Below are 15,232 nucleotides of genomic sequence, written 5' to 3' on the forward strand. Positions count from 1 at the left end.
GCACTGAAGATCATTTTTCTCTACCAGCTCTCTTTTCCAGTGTCAATCACCTGCTTGTTTCCCAGCCCCATATTTTCGCTCTAAGTAATTTGGATTAATGATGTCTGTTCTGCCCAAGATGAAGAACGTCATCCAGATTTGCAATTTGTGCCTCAGGGTCATTTGTGGAACAAAGGGAAAAGCACTATATTAAATGTTGAACAATTGTTACAGTGCAGGAGGACACCATTCGGTCCATCATGACTGCGTTGGCTCTGAGTACTTGAACTTCATATCAAACTCCTGCCTTTTCCAGCAACACTGCACATTTGATGATTATTTAAATTAAATACAACACCCTTTTGAATGCCTCAATTACACCTTCCTCCACCACACTCCCAGGCAATGTATTTCCAAATCTGGATTATTCACAGAAAGTTTTTCCTCACCTCACATTTGCTTCTTTCGCAAAACTCTTTAAAATACCTCAGGGCATGGTTGGGAACATGGGACTGGGATATCATAGCGAGAACAGAAACATGGGAGGTACAGGACTGGCAGCTCAATGTTCTAGGATATAGATACAACAGGAAGGATAGAAAAGTAGGTAGGAGGAGGGGGGACTGGTGTTTTTGCTTAGGGAAAACATCACTGCTGTACCTGGAGAAGATATTCCTAGTGGATCATCAAGTGAAGCTATATAGATGGAACTGAGAAATCAGAAGGGGGTGATCATTTTTGATGGGATTGTACTAGAAGGTAATCATATGGAACGAATTGCCAGACAAAGCAGTAGAAGCAGGTGCCATGACAACACTTAAAAGACATTTGGAAAAATACAAAAACAGGAAGGGTTGAGGGGGATATGGGCCAAATACAAGCAAATGTGAGTTCACAACAAGCTGGAATACTTATCTGAGACAACAATTTAGAATTTATAACACAGAAGTATGTACTTCAGCCCAAAAAGGTTCATAACAGTGTTTATGTTTGACATTAGCCTTCTTATACCTTACCTCATGTAACCTTATCTGTGGGTCCTTTCTTCCTCATATAGTTGTCCCTTGAAAGGGCCTTTATGTTATTTACCTTAGGCACTCCAAAAGGTTATTAAAATCTACATCCTACCCACCCACTAAGTCAATAGTTATTTACAATTGAGAGAGAGAGAGAGAGAGAGAGAGAGAAACATTTTTGTATCTCCCGTTTACAAATTTAATTTGCAATATTCAAAGATTTCTTTTACAAAAGGTTGAACAAAGTGTGCTTTTAAAAAACATTCTCAAGGACGTGGTTTGAAAAAGTCGACAGAGATGTTTCATTTCTTCCCAGCTAGGCATGGACTACATCTAATGCATCCAATCATTGCCATGAAGATGGTGGGCATGAATGCCTAATGTTTAGAGCAACTAGTTTCAAGTCCTCAGAAGTAAAGATGGGCTTCATTCCTTAAATATGCCTTGAGTTTAGTTGGATTATTGTAAGCCATAATATAGAAAAGGTTTATCAAAATGACAGTTAAGACTTAGGTGTAGAATTAGCAGCACAGCATTGCTGGTCTCTTTTCTTCCTCCTTTTCAAGTGCAAACAGTATTCTTGGAATACTCAACATGTGACTATTTGCATTATGACTGAAAAAGTACGCTTCTGCTAGTCCAACAATTTGCAAGAACTGAAGCAATAATCTCTTACCAGATTGATAAATACAACAGTGAAGAAGTTCTACTGTTCAAATCAAACTGTTACTATCAACCCGTTTATTTGTAGTATTGTGAGCATTGCAATAAGACCTGCAAATTGGCTCATCTTGTATTTAGAAATTTTTTTTATATTAACAGGATACTATCCTGACCAACTATTGACCACTAATTTCTTATTTCCTTTTGAAGATCAGCTAACTATTAAGTCATATTAATATTAGCCTATTCATAAACATATTATTTCTGCAAAAGCATAAGTACTGATGACACCATGAGCACAGAATTAATGAACATATAAAGAGAGTTTGTCATATAGCTACTTAACCTGTGGGTAAGTGCATTAGTGTCTTAAGTATAAACATTCTAGTATTTCAGTGCTGTTACAAAGTCAGGATTGAGAACTAATGTCATGCTATTTTGTTCTGCTATTAATCAGTATAAACAAAACTATTCAAAAACAAAGTCAAAGCTGTTAACTTTCACACATTAAAATGGAATGGTTCCAAACAATTAAACAGAGTTGCAGCAACTGCCAAGAAAGACTCAAGAAAAGTGTTCCTGATCCTCCAACAAATTAGTAGTTACTGTATACAGACACTCTTGCAATATCACTAGCTCCTCCATATGAGCTAAAGCAGCAAATTGTACAAAACACTCTTACTATACTTCAACATCATTGTAATTCATAGAATCATAGAACCTCTACTGTGCAGGAGCATGCCACTTGGCCCATGAAGTCACACTGACCCTCCAAAGAGTATCCCACCCCGCCACACTGCCACCCTATCCCCTGTAACCTTGCATTTCCCATGGCTAATCCACCTAGCATGCACATCTTTGGACTGTGGGAGGAAACCGGAGCACTTAGAGGAAACCCACATAGACATGGGGAGAATGTCTGTGTGGAGTTTGCACAGCCACCAGAGAGTGAACCCGGGTCCCTGGAGCTATGAGGCAGTGGTGCTAACCACTGAGCCACTGTGCCATCATTGAAATAGTACTGAATTTTTTGCACTCAATTGTTGCCACTTCATTTATTTTGTCATTGTTTATGTACATCTCTGAACAATAACTTCAGTACATTTTACTACTTCTTTGGCTGTCATGTTTTTGAGTTTGAGACATTGTAGACTCTGTTGCACTGGACATACAGTAATTAAATTAACCTAGTATATTGCATTTAATCTCAATATAAAATTAAAAGGACTCAAAAAATGCAAAGAACAGTACATCTGACAGAATGGGACAAATATCTATCCTGGTTGTTGTTGTTTCGTCCTCAAAAAAATCTCTTAAGATTGTCAAACAGGATTTCACATGTATGTTGTCATGCTGACTTGACTCAAATTATATATTTCTCTGCTGTTATATCCTTTATTACAGACTGTAACATTTTCCCACTAACAGGTGTTAAGCACTTTTCACGGTGGAAGATACCAGCAGCATTTGACAAATCCAAGAGCTAGGGGGAGGAGGTGAGTGCACTTGCCATTACTAAGGATAAAGTTTGGGGAAGCAGAAAGGTCTGAAGGTGGATAAGTTACTCAGACTAGAGGGACAACACCCCAGGGTTCTGAAAGACATAGCTGAGGAGATTGTAGAGGCATTGGTAGTGATTGTCCAGGAAGTGCTGGAATCAGGGAGGGTCCCAGAGGACCAGAAAATGGCTAACCCAAGGCACCTGTTTAAAGGAGAGAGGGAGATAGCAGACAAGAAACAGGCTGGTTCGCCTGACCTCAATCATTGATAAGATTTTCAAGTCTATTATTAAGAATGAGATTGCAGGCTTCATAGCAAAACAGGGCTGAGTCAGCAGGCTTTATCAAGGAGTGTTCATGCCCAACACATCTGCTGGAATTCTTTGAGAAGGTAATGTGCAGTTAGACAAAGGAGAGCCAGGGGACGTAATTTGAGGAAGGCCTTTGAGAAGGTGCTGCACAGAAGGCTGTTAAATAACATAACAACCCATGGTGTTATCGGCATGGTACTGACATGGATGAGCTGACTTTTAGAAGGCAGAGAGAGTGGGGACAAAGGAGTCTTTTTCAGGATAACAGCTGTTGGCTAGTCGAGTTACTCAGGGGTCTGTGTTGGGACCACAATATTACACATTAACAATCCAAAAGAGCATGGCTGCTAAGCTTACAAATGACACAAAGACAGGTAGTGATGAGGAAGCAGGGAGTTGCTGAATAACATGCACAGGCGAGGAGAATGGGCAAAGAAGTGGCAGATGGAATACAATGCGGAAAAGTTTGGGAAGTCTGACTTGGGAGCTCTAGTTCAGGACTGTCTTAAGATTCAGTAGGCAGTGAGGAAGGCAAGTGCAATGTTAGCATATATTTCAACAGGGCAAGAATACAAGGATATAGATGTACTGCTGAGACGCTAAGGCTGTGTTCAGACTGCATTTGGAATCAGGTGAGCAGTTTTAAGCCCTGTATATAATGAAGGATAGCTAGTCTTGATTCGGGGGATGAATGGCTTGTCATATGAGGAATGGTGTTAAAAAATGTGGTGCTGGAAAAACACAGCAGGCCAGGCAGCATCCGAGGAGCAGGAGAATCGACGTTTCGGGCATAAGCCCTTCTTCAGGGCTTATTCCCGAAACGTCGATTCTCCTGCTCCTCGAATGCTGCCTGGCCTGCTGTGTTTTTCTAGCACCACATTTTTCAACTCTGGTCTCCAGCCATCTGCAGTCCTCACTTTCTCCTATATGAGGAATGGTTGAAGACTCTGGGTCTGCACCCAATGGAGTTTAGAAGGATGAGGGGAGGGATATACAGCCATAAAGTCAGAGAGATATACAGCACAGAAACAGACACTTCAGTCCAACTCGTCGACAACAACCAGATATCCTGAATTAATCTAATCCCATTAGCCAATATTTAGCCCATATCCCTCAAACCCCTTCTTATTCATATACCCCTCCAGATTCCTTTCAAATGCTGTAATTGTACCAGCTTCCACCACTTTCTCTGGCAACTCATTCCATATACACACCACCCTCTCCATGAAAATGTTGCCCCTTAGATTTAAAAAGGACCATTTTCCTCACACCTTAAACCTATGCCCTCTAGTTCTGGATTCCCCCAATCTGGGGTGAAGACATAGAGCATTACAGTGCAGTATAGGCCCTTTGGCCCTCGATGTTGCGCCGACTTGTGGAACCAACCTGAAGCCCTACAGTATTCCATTTTCATCCATATGTTTATCCAATGACCATTTAAATGCCCTTAACGTTGATAAGTCTACTACTGTTGCAGGCAGGGCATTCCACGCCCCTTCTACTCTATGTCAGAGACCACCTGAGATCTGTCCAATATCTTTCACCCCTCTTGCCAGCCATCACCATCCAAAGAAAATGGCTCTCACTGTCTAACCCTCTGATTATCTTATCTAATGTCTCAATTAAGTCACCTCTCATCTTTCTCTCTAAACAAAATATGCTCAAGTCCCTCAGCCATTCCTCATAACACTTTTCCTCCATACCAGGCAACATCCTCGTAAGTCTCCCCTGAACCCTTTCTAAAACTTCCACAAACTTCCAATAATACGGTGACCGGAACTGTATGCAATACTCCAAGTGCAATCAAACCAGAGTTCTGTACAGCTGCAGCATGACCTCATGGCTCCAAAACTCGATCCCTCCACCAATAAAAACTAATACACCGTATCACTTCTTTACAACCCTTTCAACCTGGGTGGCAACGAGATCTCTCTGCTCATCTACACTACCAAGAATTGTACCATTAGGCCAGTACTCTCTATTCCTGTTGCTCTTTCCAAAGTGAATCACCTCAAACTTTTCCACATTAAACTCCATTTGCTACCTCTCAGCCCAGTTCTGCAGCTTATCTACATCCCTCTATAACCTGCAACATCCTTCAGCAATATCCACACCTTCACCAACCTTACTCCATCTGCAAATCTACTAACCCATCCTTCTACGCCCTCATCCAGGTCATTTTTAAAAATGACAAACAGCTGTGGACACAAAACAAATCCTTGCGGTGCATCACTAGTAAGTGAACTCCAGGATGAACATTTCCCATCAACCACCACCCTGTCTTCTTTCAGTTAGGCGGTTTCTGATCCAAACCGCAAAATCACCCTCAATCCCATGCCTTCCTATTTCGTGCAATAGCCTACCATGGGGAACCTTGTTAAACACCTTAGTGAAATCAGTATACACATCAACTGCTTTACCCTCATCCACCTGTTTGGTCACCACCTCAAAGAACTCTAAGGTTTGTGAGGCATGACCTACTCTTCACAAAACTGTGCTGACTATCCCTAATCTTTTCTTTTCTAGATGATTATAAATCCTATCTCTTATAACCTTTTCTAACAATTTACCCACAAACAAAGTAAGGCTCACTGGTCTTTAATTACCATTGTCTCTACTCAATTTCTTGAACAAGACTTTGTCTATTTACCTTGTCTTACCAAATAAATATTGTCTATTTACCCTATCCATGCCCCTCATGATTTTATAAACCTCAATAAGGTCACCCCTCCGATGCACCAGGGAAAATAGCCCGAGTCCATTCAGCCTCTCCCTATAGCTCAAACCCTCCAACCCCAGAAACATCCTTGTAAATCTTTTCACTGGCCTAACCAATGTTTGTCCAGCCACAACATGACTTCCAACTCTGATACTCAATGCACTGACAAAGTCAAGCATACTAAACGCCTTCTTCATTATCCTATCTACCTGCGACTCCACTTCCAAGGAACTATGAACCTGCACTACAACGTCTATTTGTTCAGCAACACTCCCCAGGAGCTTACCATTAAGTGTATAAGTCCTCCCATGATTTGCCTTTTTAGAATGCAGCCCCTCAAATTTATCTAAATGAAACTCCATCTGCCACTCATGGCCCATCTGATCAAGATCCTGTTGAACTTTCAGGTAATATTCTTCACTATCCACTACATCTACTGAAACTTACAGAATACCAAGACGTCTGGATAGAGTGAATGTGAAGAATATATTTCTACCAGCAGGAGAGACTATGACTTGAGAGCACAGCCCCAATAGAGTGAAGGAATAACCCTTTAGCCATGAGATGAGAAGGAATTTTTTCAGTGTATCTGTGAAACTCATTGCCATAGAAGACTGTGGAGGCCAAGTCATTCAGTGTATTTGAGAAAAAGATAGATAGGTTCTTGATTAGTAAGGGAATCAAGGGTTTATGGGTACACAGCAAGGAGAATGGAGTTGAGAAATATATCAGCCATAATCAAATGGCAAGAGCAAACTCAATGGGCCAAATGGCCTAATCCTGTTCCAATATCTTATGGTCTTATCATCATAATTAATACAAAGTCTCATATATCCAAAAGTGTCACTGACAGGTCAGCCTACATTATATGCTCAATTATATTGCTGGTTTTGACTGCACAACCATCTAACTCAAAAGTAAGACTGCCAACACCATAGTAAGATAATACAACGAGATCTGAGAAATAACCATCCAGTTCATTCTTTCTACATCATTATTCAAACGGCACTTATATGTATGTAATTATCTCCCCCATGTCACCTCATTTAAAATTGAAGTAACAATTGTTTCAGAGAAAAGTGATAATGTGTACAGGGTTCTGATGTTATATTAATCGCATTTCCCCTACATAATGGTAAACATGTCCAAGGACCTCACTGCATAGCCAACAACTGGTTCATCTTTATTACTGACATTTGTTTTAAGCTTGTACATTTGTGCCTCCACAGACATTGTAAAAATAAAGACAGAAAATATTTGATACAGTACTTTTTGGGCTCTAGTTTAACTCAACAGACACAAGGAATAATGTCTGAGTCAGTGGCAGTGTGCCCAAGTAGTTAACTTGCCAAACTGTTGATTCTTTAGGGATGTCTCCAATCTGACTCTGGGAATAAATGCTGTGTTGCAAACTGCAAGCATTTTCTTTATTTGGAAACCAATAACCTTCTAATATTATACAACTGAGTCAGGCTCAAGTGCTTTGTGACAAGAGACCTGTAAGTCAAAATAAGCTGAGACACTAATAACTTCAACAGAAATGATCAAGATTGTGGTGGCATTTGTGTAGGTCAGTAGATTAAAGGAACAGGGAATTAACAAAGGTTAACATGATCAACAGTAACAAGTGTGCGCATTTGGATTCAGGTTTCAAAGTTTCAGATGAACGGAGGTTTATTTTCTAAACTTGTGGCAGGTGGCACTGGAACTCAGGCCTCCTGACCCAGTGATAAGGACATTAAACTCAGGAGAACACTTTCATCAGAAATGCCTTGCCTAATTTAAACAGGTTGAACAGTCAATTCCAGTTCTACACACCTTGGGTTAATTCTAAGCAGGCACCTGGATATGAACCTAATACCTCCTGATTTGCAGTCAAATGGTCTACTACTGAGCTTTACTCACCTCTGAACTGAAGTTTAGAAGAATTAAGGTTGATTGGGAAGCTAGACAAATATTCAAGTCATTAACCTTTAACTGATGTGGACTCACATTGAGTTTTCTATGACATGAGATGGGAATGAAAACAAGCAAAATCACAAATCATAACATACATGGTGCAAAAATCAGCTCAATTTGAAATTGGATCACAGTGCAAACACCAACATTTCACTGACCTCTTCTTTTGCTCTGCAACGGTGCCTCAGTTTTCAAAACAGTCACCAAATTTGCTCAATATCATTTAAAATGAATGTGGCTCATTTGAGTTCATCACTCCAGAATACTATTTTCTCATCACAACTTTTAAAATATGCCTGAAGCGGGAGATCCTTGGCATTACATCCAATGCAAAAAACAATGGACCAGAATTCCAATTCCAAAAACTCACATTTGCCTCAAAACATTAACTGTTTCTCTCTTCACATATGCTGTCAGGCCTACTGAAATTCACCAGCACTTTGTGCGCTAGTTTTGGACCCATGTAATGATTTGTAACTAAATTCTTTGCTTTCACCATTGACTCAGACTGTCTAGTTTTATGTTAAAGTCTGGTTGGCAAACAAATTTGTGTAGGTCAGGATTTTACAAAACAAAGCCACACTTTTTGGTTTCTTCCAGCATCTATGACTGTCTTGCATCTCAAAATACCTTCTCAGTAACACCGTCAGGCTGAATCAGATGGTACACAATATTCCCATCGGTTTTAATTTTGACCTAATCTTAATCTGGTAGTTTCAATAGTATGTCTTCTTTGACAATGTTTTCCTCTTGCATTCCTTCCTCTGCCTTTGAAACCCAAAATATGCAGCTTCAGCATTTAAAGGTTGACTTCTGAAATGTCCTTCAAACTACATTCATTTTATCAGTTTTAATGCAACATTCAATGTATCCAATTCTTTGAAACCCAAGCTTAAGTCAAATACTATTCACTCGCAATGTCTCAGGTTAAGCCTTGATATTTCCTGATCCTGAACAATGATTTCAAATGTCTTGCCCTTATTTAAAATAAACACACCAGGCCTTGAACCCTTCTTTATGGTAAGCTATGCCACTCCAAATAGTCATGCTTTGACCCTGACTCACTGCTTGTCAGGTTTTCAGTCAATAAATCAGCAAGGTTCAATTCAATTCCATTTCATTAAACAATATTACACAGTTACACTGTAAACAGATAAAGTATCCATATACTAGACTTACAAAGATAAACCGGATTCTGATTTCTCTCAACATTTAAGTGAGCACTTTGCACAGAAGCCTCTGAACAGGAAGTGGCTATAGGAACAATGGCAGATCACTTCCTGTGCCCTGGCTCAGGGTACTAAGATCAACTCTAGTAAAACAAACATCTGCCTTCCAAATCACCTAATTTAAAAGCTAATAAACCCTGGAACTTCCTGGTCTATGAGACAGTGATAGGTAAAACTTGATGAGTTTAACCATAAATTCATTCAAGGAAGATTTTTTTAAATCTTACAACAACTGAATTTTGGAAACAGATCAACTTTTACTTTATGTCTCTGGGAATTAAAGAGCCAGGCACAATTAATGTATTGAAAAGGGAGTTAGACTGCAACTTGACATGTAGGGTTATAGGGAGAAGGCAAGCGATTGGCATTGTGTGCAATGCTTATTTGGAGTGGTGGTGCGAATTTGGTGAGCCAAATGGCCTCCTCCCATGCTGAAATAATTTTGTCGTGTTGCAATCACTCTGTAATATTACAAACAGCCTAATTGTGGACTGCAGTATGAATTAAAAATACAAATAAAACAATTAGTTAATTACATCATTCTTCTCACTAACCCCATCCCCCAAATCATACAAATTACATTTTTAAAAACAATGTTTTTTCCCCCCAATGTGGACACCTGAAACATATATTGCTTAATGCAGGTCATCTTTAAATAGATTGCTGTAGACCGTCTTCCTGAACTATAACAGCCTGCAAATCTTTTTATTCAGGTTATCTTTACCCAAGAGAAAATAGGTCTCAAGAGTGAAAAATTAACATAATAGGAAAGCCAAAAGACATACTTTTAAAAATGTAAACAGGCTCATCACTTGAAGGAGTCATGCCTAGTATCAGTATTTCATAAAATAGATACAAATTTGACAGATCATTGGGTCCCTTTTACAATACCAACAATGATCACAATTCCATCAAGAAATCATGAGATTACAGGTAGCTTGTTTTGGGGAAGAAGTAGATGGAATTCTGCTTATTTTAGCACTGGTGTTGCAATTATCAAAAAAACACAATGTTAACAAACACACCTCATAAACTGCATTAAAAACACAAGTAGTCAGAAAGCAAAAATGAATCTTTTATTTGCGTGCAACATCTAAAATTTGAATGTTTGACAGTTGGAGTACAAAATGGAGAAATACAATACTTCTTGCTCTCTTCCCAAAAATACTTTCAGAAGAAAATCAACTGAAACCTCTTGTAGTCGTAAAACTGATTTCCTAGTCATGTAAACTTCATGCGTTTCCCCCACCCCACCCATCAACTTCATTAAGAGAAACATTTTATCTGGTTATTACCATATTACAGTTTAATGGAATTTTCTAAATGCAAATTTGCTGCCACATTTCAATGTTACAACAGACAACACTTCAAAACGTCACTCAAACATCTTTCCAGACAATGGTTGTGAAGGGTGCTAGAAAAATGAAAGCCTTTATAATAAGTCTTTCTTCAAGTTAATAATTTTTCCTTAGTTTGAAAGTAAACCGAAGTGAGGACTCCACTTGAATTGATCCAAAACTTCATGACTTGATCTTGTTTGGCTTGTCACTTTACATCATCCATGCAACAATGACTGCATTTCAAGGTTGTTTCATTGGCTGTAAACTTTGTTGGTACATCCAGCTATCATGAATGCCTCACCACATGTTTTTAAAGAATTAACAGTGTTTGCAAGATGTGCATTTGGCTGTATTTTAAACCAGAATGGTTTGAAATTCAAATTTCATCATCTGCTGTAAAAGACCACAAACATCTTACAGCAACAACTTGTATCTTATATAGCACCTTTTAACATGGTGAAACATTCCATGGCACTTTAATGGAATGGCTTCTAAGGAAATTGTGACACTGCCCCAGTAAATACATTATGAGGACAGTAACATGGTTAAAGAGGTAGAAGCGGTGTCTTAAAGTAAGGTGGAGGAGAAGTAGAGGTGTTTAAGGAGGGAATTAGAGCTTGAGGCCTTAGCTATTGAATGCATGGCCTATAGTGAAACAGCAGTGAAAACTGGGGATGGAATTTGGATCCAAAATAGGTCAGAGAGCAGAGTGATTGGGACTTTGTGTAAGGTAGTCAGCAAATAGAGCCTTTCATGATCTCAGGATGTGCCAGCGTAGTTTACAGCCAATGAAACTATCTTAAAATGCAGTCACTGTTGTATAAATGATGTATAGTGACAGGCCAAACAAGATCAAGTCTGGAAGTCACAAAGTCTTGGATCAGGAATTCAAATTGGAGTCCACATTTCGCTATATTTTCAAACTAAGGAGAAATTATTAACTTGAAGACAGACTTATAAATGTTTTCATTTTTAAGTAAATCGGTCATCCTCACCTGCTTTTGACTACATTCTGGATTAGTGGTGCTGGAAGAGCACAGCAGTTCAGGCAGCATCCAAGTAGCTTCGAAATCGACGTTTCAGGCAAAAGCCCTTCATCAGGAATAAAGGCAGTGAGCCTGAAGCGTGGAGAGATAAGCTAGAGGAGGATGGGGGTGGGGAGAAAGTAGCATAGAGTACAATGGGTGAGTGGGGGAGGGGATGAAGGTGATAGGTCAGGGAGGAGAGGGTGAAGGGGATAGGTGGAAAAGAAGATAGGCAGGTAAGACAAGTCATGGGGACAGTTACTGAGCTGGAAGTTTAGAACTAGGGTGAGGTGGGGTAAGGGGAAATGAGGAAACTGTTGAAGTCCACATTGATGCCCTGGGGTTGAAGTGTTCCGAGGCAGACGATGAGGCGTTCTTCCTCCAGGCATCTGGTGGTGAGGGAGTGGCGGTGAAGGAGGCCCAGGACCTCCATGTCCTCGGCAGAGCGGGAGGGGGAGTTGAAATGTTGGGCCATGGGGCGGTGTGGTTGATTGGTGTGGGTGTCCCGGAGATGTTCCCTAAAGCGCTCTGCTAGGAGGCGCCCAGTCTCCCCAATGTAGAGGAGACCGTATCGGGAGCAACAGATACAATAAATGATATTGGTGGATGTGCAAGTAAAACTTTGATGGATGCAGAAGGTTCCTTTAGGGCCTTGGATAGAGGTGAGGGAGGAGGTGTGGGCGCAGGGTGACTACAAATGACTCCAACTAGGAGGAAGTGAGCAGATGCTGTAGAGTCAGAGGGTCAAAAAAATGTGGTGCTGGACAAAGCACAGCAGGTCAGATGAAGGGCTTATGCCTGAACTGTCAACTCTCCTACTCCTCAGATGCTGCCTGAGCTGCTGTGTTTTTTTGCATCACCACACTTTTCAACTACAAATGACTGCAGACCCACAGCAATGTGACTGACTCTTCAGTACCAAACAGGCAATTGGGGATAGACAATAAATGCTGGCCTAACCAGTGATATCCAAAGTTTAATATAAAACAAAGAACTGCAGATGCTGGAAATTTGAAACAAAACAGAAATTGCTAGAGAAACTCAGCTGGTCTGGCAGCATCTTTGGGGACAAAGCTGAGTTAATGTTTTGCAACAGGTGTCTCAGTTCTGATAAAAAAAACGAGGGGACTGGGCTGTACTTAACCTCAAAACTAAAACAGAACTGGAGATTTGAAACAAAAACAAACTGCTGGCAAAAAATCAGCTGGCCTGGTATCATGAGGAAAAAGCAAAGTAACATCCAATCCAGTTTCTCAAAACTCAAGAGTCACCAATCAAAAAAAAAGGAACCTCTGCCTTCTCCCCACAGATGCTGCCAGACCAGCTGAGTTTCTCCAGCATTCTGTGCTTAAGATTCCCATACTTGCTCTCACTCTCAATAAGCAGATGTTGCGTCGTTTTTTTAGGCTGGGCACCTTCTGATCACTTTAATAGTTAAGACTTTAAAAGTCCACTCCCATGTAATTTAGAAATAAACTTATCTGCTGTAGAATCCAAACAGCAAAATCAAAAGCAGTTTTATTCTTTGCCCTTCACTTAAGGTTTGTGTTTTATGCCATTAACCAACAAGGCTTAATGCAAATGATATTTTAAACATGAAAAATAGTTCATTTAAAATTACATTTTTACTTCAGTTCTCCCTCCTCTTTTGAAACCACTGAATGCATGATGGAATACAACTTCACCGATATCATTGCTTATTAATGCAATCAGCGCAAATTGTTCTTCAAAGACACATTTTCAGCGCGTTAACAGGTAATAATCAGGCACAGAAACCCAGCTGAAACAAGCCATCACTTCTCCCCCAGAAACAGCACTCTCGTTGAGATCAAATAACTAGGCATGGGTACATAGACATATTGCCAAAAAGGATCACTGGACTAGGACTCCAAAAGACGAGTTTTTCTTCCCTAGCCCTGGAGTACAGTATTGAAAGTTTTTGCAACAGCCGCAGAATCAACTGTGCTGAGGTCAACCAATTCAGAGATCAGTGACACATTGCGAAACCTTGTACAGCTCAGTCACCATTGTCTTAAGCATCGTGGAAGCCTAAAATCTATTCTCTGCAACCGATTATATACAGCTGTCGCCTTATTATAACACACCGTTTAAATGCAAGATAATTCATAAATTAATGCAGGATTGTTTAGTTCAAAATTTCGTCCAAATTGTGAGAAAGTAAATATGCAACTTTGGGTTCTGGAAGATTCTCTGCACACTATCTGCGTGGGGAAGTGTCTGTGTTTGACTGATTGCTGGTCTGTGTCTGGTATGTATTATCAGCTGTGCTCGATATAAAAATAAACGCAGCTCCTCCACAGTGAATGGAGACAAAAAAAAACTTAAAACAAGCCTCACTTACCGCGGTAGAACCGGACTGGCTTGCAATAAAGACCTTGATCACCATGGCTTCTCAACGTTGACACCGCCTCCGACCAAAGAAATAGAGGGAAAAACAAAAAAAAAGGCAGAGGAGGCGAAAATATCTGCAACGAATTGAACCTGGCAGGTTCCCACCCATGCACAGACAAGCAGCTTCAGCGTAGCCCAGGGGAGTCCCGCTACAGGAGAACGAAAACCCGCGCTCTGATTGGTCGCTAACAGCACAGCTACAAGCGCCCTGATGACAATCCTGCTCACGAGTGGCCAAGCTCCCCGTCAATCATACCCCCTCCCAACAAGCATTGCCTCTCCACGGCCGGGTGTGAAGTTGCGCTCCCTCCCTATATGGCAAGTGAAGGGCACAAACCAATAAGATCGTAGGAACGCAACTGCAGAGGTGTAGTTAGTTTAAGTTTAGAGCAGTTTGCATATATTTTTTAATAATCTAAAATTTTGTCCCTGATGGTTACAGCACCAAGAGTAAAGGTTCTCGAAGAAGCATTTATATAGCTTATTGATTGAAAAAAAAACAGGAGCAAGCGATTTCCATTCCAGCTCGTGAAATGGGGCTTATCGCGGAAACGGGCTGATTGATAAGTCAAGATAGATAAAACATCTGCTAGTTCCGTATTCAAATTAGAAAGAAAACAAACTAGGACTGTACACTCGATGTAGGTACACTAGCCCTTCCTGAAGAAGGGCTCATGCCCGAAACGTCAATTCTCCTGCTCCTTTGATGCTGCCTGACCTGCTGCGCTTTTCCAGCAACACATTTTCAGCTCTGATCTCCAGCATCTGCAGTCCTCACTTTCTCCCTGTACACTAGTTCAGCAGAAAACTGGCGACGGTGTACAGTACAATGTTACCAATAAGCTGAGATGGTGGAAAAAGTCACATTTTTGTCCATCGACTTTTTTTTAAATCGAGATTGTAAAGATGCAACATATATAGCAACGGACTTCAAATTGTACGGTGCTATGGATGTTAAAGAACTAGCAAACAAACTAAGATTGAAAAGGGCGTGTGAGTCTCTAAAATAACAACTGCATGTCGGTAGCACATTTGAATTAATTAAAATGTCCAGCACACAATGGCGTCATCAAACAAAAT

At 40.4% G+C, this 15,232-nt stretch overlaps 1 protein-coding gene across 10 annotated transcripts in view; it reads right to left on the reverse strand.

Moving 5' to 3' along the window:
* Positions 1–14,317, reverse strand: part of sh3bgr (SH3 domain binding glutamate-rich protein) — a 56,875-nt gene extending 42,558 nt beyond the window's left edge. For 4 of the 10 annotated variants that reach the window (XM_072585651.1, XM_072585649.1, XM_072585647.1 and 1 more), the window contains exon 1: positions 14,103–14,315. In XM_072585651.1, the coding sequence (XP_072441752.1) occupies positions 14,103–14,147 (45 nt within the window). In that variant the 5' untranslated portion in view covers positions 14,148–14,315. Of the gene's footprint in view, positions 1–9,325; positions 9,393–14,102 lie in introns of those variants that run through there. The other 6 variants (XM_072585645.1, XM_072585646.1, XM_072585652.1 and 3 more) reach the window with 4 other exon arrangements.
* Between the last annotated feature and the right edge of the window lie 915 nt (positions 14,318–15,232).

The sequence above is a fragment of the Chiloscyllium punctatum genome, chromosome 15 (genome assembly GCF_047496795.1).
Source record: "Chiloscyllium punctatum isolate Juve2018m chromosome 15, sChiPun1.3, whole genome shotgun sequence".
Lineage (NCBI taxonomy): Eukaryota > Metazoa > Chordata > Chondrichthyes > Orectolobiformes > Hemiscylliidae > Chiloscyllium > Chiloscyllium punctatum.